General features: G+C 42.5%; 1 protein-coding gene across 9 annotated transcripts in view; it reads right to left on the bottom strand.

Annotated features, from left to right (window-relative positions):
• ESRRG (estrogen related receptor gamma) overlaps positions 1-8,460 on the bottom strand; it is a 458,818-nt gene that overhangs the window by 167,495 nt on the left and 282,863 nt on the right. Inside the window, exon 1 of one of the 9 annotated variants that reach the window (XM_006761280.2) lies at positions 2,026-2,232. The exons of 7 other annotated variants lie outside the window; for them this stretch is intronic. In XM_006761280.2, the coding sequence (XP_006761343.1) occupies positions 2,026-2,081 (56 nt within the window). In that variant the 5' untranslated portion in view covers positions 2,082-2,232. Of the gene's footprint in view, positions 1-2,021; positions 2,233-8,460 lie in introns of those variants that run through there. One more of the 9 variants, XM_006761287.2, reaches the window with a different exon arrangement.

Below are 8,460 nucleotides of genomic sequence, written 5' to 3'. Positions count from 1 at the left end.
ATTCCTGGTTTCATTTCTATGTATATACACACACGTGATGGGGTTTAACCCAGCACAATTACTATGAATATTAATAGCGTGTATAAATTCTGTGGTTTATTAATTGAGACAGAGAGGCAGATGCGTTGCTCAGCGTCCGGTCTTTCTGTCTGTCCGGTGAACCACGTAACCATCAAAACTGCATCCAGACAATAAATCTGGATTTTTTTAAAGATGACTTTTAACGGAGCCAAAAAGAAAGCTAGTTTGAATCTTGCGCCAAAGCCAAAAGGACAGGTGCCCTGATTTCATTTACATGCATCTGCTTTAAGAGGCTTTTCTTGACTAATGATTCAGATGAGCCCCAAGAAGTTAAATTCAAGGAAACTGCTTTTAAAAAGCAGTCTCTAGGGGATTTTTTCAAGTTTGTTTATTTATTTAAGAGAGAAAGTTCAGACTCTGGGTGAGCTCCGATAAGGTGTCCTTCCGGACATGAAGACAGCTCAAACTCCCCAATCCTCCAGCCTCAGGTCCACTAACCTTCAAACTCCACTGGAGGGAGGAGGGGGGTGGGGTCCTACCTTTGTTTATTTTTCATTTGTATTTTCACACAATTTAAGGTTGTTTCTGCCTTTCCGGGTTTCAAACTGATGGACCCACAGCCTTCCTATCTTTCAGTTCCTCCTAAGTCCATCTCTTCGCTAACATCCCCTGCCCCGTGAGTGTGTTTGTGTGTGAGAGCATGCATACACACACCACACACACACACACACACACACACACAAACACACACACACTGACAGGCGGCCAGGGAGACTGCACTTTCATTTCTTAGTTAATTACTGAGCAGTGCAAGATGCAGGCTCTAAGGACAGCTAGTGGACATGCACTATAGTGCACTAGCTCATCTTCTGGACTTTTACATTTTCTTCACAACCTACAGAGAAAATGCTGGCCAAAAGCACGCTTTTCAGAATTATAACAGTTGGTATTAGGGAAACGTGAAAGGCAAGCAACAAACAGACGAGCCAGTCACAGCTCCCGTGACATGCTAATATTTTTATCTTAACAGTGGATTGAAATTAAGTTTATGATCTGCTCATTTACACAGGAATGCTTAATGTACTTCTCCTACCTCCTGTGCGCTTCTCCCCCATTTTCAGTCACCCAAATACACAGACAGACCCACGTGCATAAAGATATTCCTAAATATGAATTAAACCGCGTGTAAGAACTAAAGTACCTTTCTGTGTTTTCTGGACAAGATGCACGAAACAAATCTACAATCTCAACACTGTCTATTCAAAGGGAAATTTTAAAAAGTCATGACTGTTTCTTCTTTCTGGGTTTTTTTTTCCCTCCCCTTAAATATTTATAATGTGTGAAAATCTCATGTTACTTAAATGGACTGATTTGTCAGTTTAAGTGCTGACTTGAACGCTAACCATGCAAATAGCATTATTCTAGCCCCGGATTGCAAAGGGGCAGTTTCGAAATTGTTCTCCGAAGGAGCATTAGGAAATGTGCAATTTCGCCTCTAACTCTGCCGGGGCACGAGATGACAAGGAGCCCCAAATATCTGTCACGCTGCAAATACAGAAGCAGCAGCACTCAGTGGTATACATCACCGTGAATACTGTATTTTAAAACATCTTTCCTGGGGGGAAAAAAATGGGTCCCCGTCAAAGATGCATTTTAACAGTTCACTAAGCATGCGTGCCAAGTGCCTATTCTTAGCACCTGAATAAGAAGTGACTGTCGCACAGCTGTTTCGCTGACAGTCCCTGCGCTTCGCCTCAAAGGTAACATTGTAGTCAGGGAACAATTCTCCACTTTGGAGATCACCCTGCACACAACAGGCACAAGACAGACAGAAGGCAACCAGGCACTCCACTCCGGCCCGCAGAACACCCAGGGTGCTGCTACCTGAACCGGGGTGCATGGACACGTTCTGCTCCCCCGCGCCCCCTCCACCCTCACACACACGCACCCCCGCCCCACCCCACCCCAGGCCGAGTTTGCCAAGGAAAAGAGAAAGGTACCTACTCTTCCTCGTAGTGCAGGGGAAAAGATTCAGGGAGGCAAAGTTCTACCGAATCCATGTGCGGCCGGCAACCATTATGTGCGCACCCCCAGCAATAAATCAAAGTTTCCTTGGCAGAGCGCGGCGCAATTAACACGCAGGTTCTCCCGGCGACAAGCCCTATAGGCGCAGCCAGTTGGGACCAAAGCTCTCGCACTCTCCTCCTAATCAAGGACTTAAAGCCCCGATTGGAGCTTATTAATATGAAGCAGGGCTTTGCATATGCAGTGCCCCCCCTGCCCAGCCTCGCAGCCGATTGGGGGGCCTCTGCCCAATCAGGACCAAGGCGAAGGGAGGCTGCGGAGCGCGCAGCCAGGCAGGTGGGAAGGGTGCAGACTAGCCGCGCGGGGGTGCACGCAGCGCTGGGACCGCAGCTCCACACGCTCCCGCTCTCTGTACACACGGTGCTTTTTCCTTTCTTTCTTTCTTTCTTTCTTTCTCTTTTTTCCCACCCCCTGCGAAGCTGCCCAACAAATCCAACTAAGTTAACTCGCGGGAGGAGGCACTGGTTTCTGACCTCAGGTCTCGTTTTGCCTTGCGAAGAAGAGCTCACCACGCAGACTCTCAGTTAATCTGGGGAAGGATTCTGCGGAAGGTAGAGAATGAAGTTTGTCCTGCCCGTTCCTTGTCTGTGTTTTATCCAGCCACGGGCCCCTTTGGCTGCTTGTGTAGTGCTGTAGTCTCTCGTGCTTTCGTCACTGTGGTTTTTTGTTTTTTTTTGTGGTTTTTTCCCTCCCCCGATCATTGATAGATTTATGTGCATATACTGGGCGTTTTAAAGAGTCTAAGGTATTCTTCTCAATTGTTGGGGCATGTGAGTGGTGATCTCATCTTTGAGGAGGAATTCAGTTTTTCTCAACTACAGAAGAGGAAGTAGTGCCTCCGGACGAATGACATGACGGTGGATATTATCTGCGTAAACATTTCTTTACCTGCTGCTGTCTGCCTGCCTAGGGAAATAGGACACATCGCTTTTCCCAGCTGCAGGACTCATTAGCCTCTCCAGTTGAGGGGGGAGGGGGGCTGGGGCTGTAGGGTAAATACTATATTTAATGTATCTCAGTGCATTTGGACAAAATAAAGACTGCACGTTTGGGACAGACAGCCTGCACTTGAAATATTCGGTGTCATATACTTATTTCAATACAAGCTTCCAAACTGGGAGACAGGCACAAGTATAGATGATTTTATCCCACACATCAGCGTCCCAATAACATGCCGGTTTACCTAGGTATTTGTTCCTGTACATAACACATCCTGGATGCTTTTCAAAATCAGCTCAGAAACATTTTGTAAGTCATCACACAGTCTGGTCAGGATAAGGACTCCTTCCAAGCAGATAATGTACAAAACTAAGAATTCTCCATCAAAAGTTCTGGGGTGTATTTTTTTAAAAGGATATAGGAAGAGAAGATGTTTTATTTCTCCATCAAAAGTTCTGGGGTGTATTTTTTTAAAGGATATAGGAAGAGAAGATGTTTTGCCTCTAATAGCGTGTTTCCTTATACTAAAGGTTTTTCTTAGTCCTATTTAAAAAAAAACAGATTTTTTTATATATATAAACAAATGCACTTGGAATAGATACCAGCTATTTATAGCAAAGAAATAACTGCTACCTTATGGAGAATGGAAGAGCCACAATTTTGATATAATTCATCTCTACTGCTTACCAACCTTTTGTATTGTAAGTCTACATGATATAAATAATATAATCTTTGAGGTCAAAATAAATTAATTCAGATACTCAGTGTGTATTAAATTCACTAAATCAGAACTCTACTCTTTTTCCCAACCCTCTCAAATTTTCTAGGTCTATAAAAAACAAAACACTGAAATAGAACAGCCCCATTTAAATTCAGAATATAAAAGTGACAGACATGATTCGCCCTCCCTCACCCCCACCCCTCCACAGAAGAAAGCAATTTGCCTACCCTATATTTAGCCATATCTAAGATTTGGGCCTGATTCCTTTTATTTGTGGTCGAAATGCATACAAGTTTCTAGATGGGAACTCCCATAGCAAAAACTGTGCCTGAGAAATCTGTATAAAAGCAGGTAGTAAAAGCTTAATTACCAGTAGCATTATGCTGTCTATATTGTTAAATGTGAACTCTGCAATTAAGATGTAAATTTGGTTGTGAGCAGTGAATTAAAAGAGCTTTGAGATGTGGAAGAAAACCCAAGCATTCTGCAGACAGCCGGAAAAAAAAAAAAGAAAAAGAAAAAGAATTGTCTCCTCAGTCTAAAATGAGACATGTAATCATTTCATAATTAAAAAAATAAAAAGACATTTGAAAAGGAAACATGTTTTTTTTTCCTAAAATACAATATAAGGACGATAGGAGCTAATATTGCATTAGGAATACAGTGTTAAAAATATCTTGGATTGAAAGATGACTCTCTTGATTTCTGAATAAACTACGATCCTCAGGGTCATGCGTAGATCCAATGGTACATATTTTTAAAAGACATGCAAAAAAGTTTCCTTATTTTAATGAGAGACCTTTTTAAAAATAATAATAATGATTTCATGCACTCAGCGCATTCAGAGTTTGCACCTGTGCAGAATCCTGTCCTGTGGTCCGTTGCTCTGCACTGCCTGCTGTGACAGGCTTTTTAAGGACAAGACTTGTAGTCAGTTATTTACTGATGGACCTTAAGTCACCATGGTGCATAGGAGTTATCTTTTCTTTCCCAGACTTTTCTTATTCCCTTAGGATACTTATGTGACCCACTGAAGGCATAAGTATATATTTTTAAACATATTTAGACCCAGATCCATGCGGACACCCTTTTTTCCGTGCTCACAGAGATCTGTGTACCCGCATCCACGGTGGAGTCCCCACTGAGCTTCCACTGAACATATTTCATCCATGCGAGGCGCCGTGCACACCGAGCTGGCTGCTTTCTCAATGGCCAGAGGTACGCAGGCTTGTAGAGCTGCCTGCTTCCCCCTAGGGATCAATGTGTCACCTCTGCAAGTCAAGGACCTGAGATTACACCTACTGTCTTGCAGCCAGCTTAATCCATTTACATTTTAAAATAATATCCACGGCACTCAACTTGCCAGACAGCTTCCAGGATATTTTATAAACACACCGCTTAGTCATCTCCAGAATCTCCCCTCCTCGCAGTTTTCTCCCCTTGAAGGAGGAAAGCGTGGATGATCGCAGGAAATAAGCACACCACCAGCAATATGGGTAAACCTTTAAGAATCTCAACTCAAAGGATTTGGAAGAGGGGCAAAAAAACCCGAACACCAAATAGATAAACAGCTGAGAATAAACACATATGGCTACTCAGCCTATACACTTCACAATCTTACCACCAGGAGTCTACCCAAAGCAGGATACATGGACCAAACAAAAGGACTTCTTAGGATGGTCTCACAATGAATATTAATAAATTAGTTCAGATCAGTCGAGTATGCATCAGGCCCCGGATCCAAGCATAGTTTCAACATCTTCCTTAAACGATGCAGTCACAAATACCCCGAAGACTTCACTCTCAGGCCCGCACTACCCACAGACACCACGCAGCAAACACACTTCATTTCCATTTGAAAAAAAAACCAACAAAACAGAATGGCAACAAACAGAACTGAAGTGGAAGCAGAAGGTAGGTTCCCATTGTCTGTACCAGCACTTTTACGGTATTTTAATCAGAAACATTTCCTGAAACATCCCAACAGTGTGTGCTTACACTGCTAACAGGAGACGAGAAAATGCTTGGCCTTGCCAATGATTGCAGAGGAATGGCTATTTTAGGTTCCCCCTCTCTTTCTGAAAATTAACAGAACGCATCTGTTTTAAAATGTTTATAGTTTCCTAATTCTTTTGGGAGCCAATTTTGATTCTGAATTGCACCTTTGCCATCAGTGAAATATTTAAAACTCAGCAGAGGCGCTACAGATTTAGATCTGCAAATCGCCGTGCAGTCCGGCCACTTTTGCTGGCCTGTCCTGGAGATCAGACACCTTAGAAGAGCTGTGTAACTTTCGGCACCACCTCCCCTGCTGTCTGGATGCATCGTGTGTAATGCAATCTACCAGAAAGCAAACCCAGACTATTCCAAAGGGCCATCTTCCACTCCACAAGAAAACCCACAGTGAACATCCCTGGACAAAGGACCGTGAAGGGCTGGCTGGAGAACTAAACCTCACACGCCCTTCTGACCCCACGTGTGCTGAGTGGCCTTGAGCAGGTCACGGCCCTTGTTCCTTGTGGGCACCTGGGATTTCTTTGATGCTGGAAACCGGCTTAGGAGCACACCTTTCCCACCGAACAGAGAGACTTCTTTCGAAGTCAGTCTGATACTTTCCTATCACCACCAAACCTCTATCAATTCATCAGAGCTCATTTTCGGTTGCCTTTCATTTCGAGGGCACAGGCTTTGATATTGAAATTATTGAGTCGATTGGCAAGAAGCAATCACTTTTTTCTGCAAGCGATCGCTTCCACGGAAGCACTAATAAAATCCTTTCCTTCTGACAAACCTCTTGTCCTGTAAATCCACCCCATTCCCAAATTACTGAGTCTGTGTAAAAAACAAACAAACAAACAACCCCACCTATTCTCTGGAACGTTATTACATTACCTCCATAACAAAACAAACTCTTTTCCTATTGGGTTTGTGAAAGGGGGAAAGAAAAAAAAATCAAAGGAAGACAGAGAACCTAATAGAGGTTTCTGTTTAATTAACTCAGAATAATTTCACTTTCTTTTTGTCAAGCTAATAACATGACACGGTGAAATGCCACTAAAAATGAAATTATAAACTACAGTAGCTCCAATGGGCAAACTGGACTTCAGTTCTGTTGTCTTTCCAACAGACTCACCGTGGCAAAACACCAAATGCAGGTGGGAGTGCCCTACAAGCTCTCTACAATCTGCATGGCATGTATTTACAGAGCAATCGTTAACATTTTGAGATTACACATTAATACACGAGTTGCAGTTATACTCTTTCTTGAATGTTAAGCACCACGAGCTAAATTGCAGAAAACATTCAAGGTCAGTGTCCCGTTTTAGACCTTTTCAGGCAGCTGTAATATTATGATAATCAAGCTTAAAATATTCCTATAGAAAGAGTAAATTAGCCTTTTCACTTGAAAGATGATTATGATAAACAATAAACCTATGAGAGGACAAAATCCCTATTTTTAAAAGCCATAAATTGTTGACTCAATCATGTGTGTGATCGTCTTGTCCAAAAATAAAGGGCGGCTGAACTCGGAGGGGAAGGGGGGAGGGGAGTGGAGACAGAAAAGGAGGGGGCAGGGAACACCAATGACAGATTTCAGAATAAGCAACACTTGCTCTGATACCAGAAAAATGATCAAATTATCCACATTAACCACCCATCTAACATATAACATTTTTGAAGCTAATATATATGTGTGTGTGTATACACACACATACACACACACACACACACACACACACACATATATATATACACCCATGAAATACCAAAAAAGGACAAAGTATTTTTATTCCTAATGTATATAAATTTTCAAAACTATCTGAAATTCCTCTCTTCATTTAACCCTTTTGCCCAAATTTTCAAAGGACCAGTAAAAAAAGAAGTGAAATATTTACATCTGGTGTCTACATAAACAGGCTTAAAGAGATTATTACATGTTTGAATATATGTGTGTGTGTGTGTGTGTGTGTGTGTGTGTATTTCAGAGAGAAAGGGAGAAGGAAAGAGGAGAGAAACATCCATGATGAGAATAATTGATTGGCTGCCTCTTACACACCCCCACTGGGGATTGGGCCCACAACCCAGGCATGTGCCCTGACTGGGAATCGAACTGTGATCTCCTGGTTCATAGATCGAAGCTCAACCATTGAGCCACACCAGCTGGGCAATGTGTGTTTTTGTTTGTTTGTTTTTAATGTTAGAACTTTCTGACACATTTCTAAGGTTCTTTTTTTATAAATGCATACATTTGATGAAAGCCTGCTTCCCTGAACTGGGAATTAATTAGAGGTGGGTGTGTTAGTCATGCCCAGTAGAAGTGAGGAGACCAGAAGGCCCGACAGTAAGAGTGTGGTATGCCTTGGGCTCGGAGGAGGCTTTGGATGAGAGTCACTTCCTGCATCTATGCCTCAGTTTCCTCCTCTATTTAATGGGAATAACAACCATAACAATCTTGTAAAACTGTTACGGGGATTTATTGAGTTAAGCCAATTTAGCACAGTATCTGGTCCTAGTTGGGAGAACCGTGTGACCCTGTGGGCCACGGGCAATCTGACTTATGCCAGTTGTCCTAACCCTAAGAATGTACAGTATTTCCTCCTTATAATCTCAAAGTGTCTGAGTCTGGATAAAAATTTATCATTCTACACATAATGAGCTTCCTGAAAATATTAGCCATGTTATTTATAAATCTC

Source organism: Myotis davidii, unplaced genomic scaffold (genome assembly GCF_000327345.1).
Source record: "Myotis davidii unplaced genomic scaffold, ASM32734v1 scaffold174, whole genome shotgun sequence".
NCBI lineage: Eukaryota > Metazoa > Chordata > Mammalia > Chiroptera > Vespertilionidae > Myotis > Myotis davidii.
Note: the sequence above shows the minus strand (reverse complement) of the source record. Positions and strands in the feature narration are given on the sequence as shown.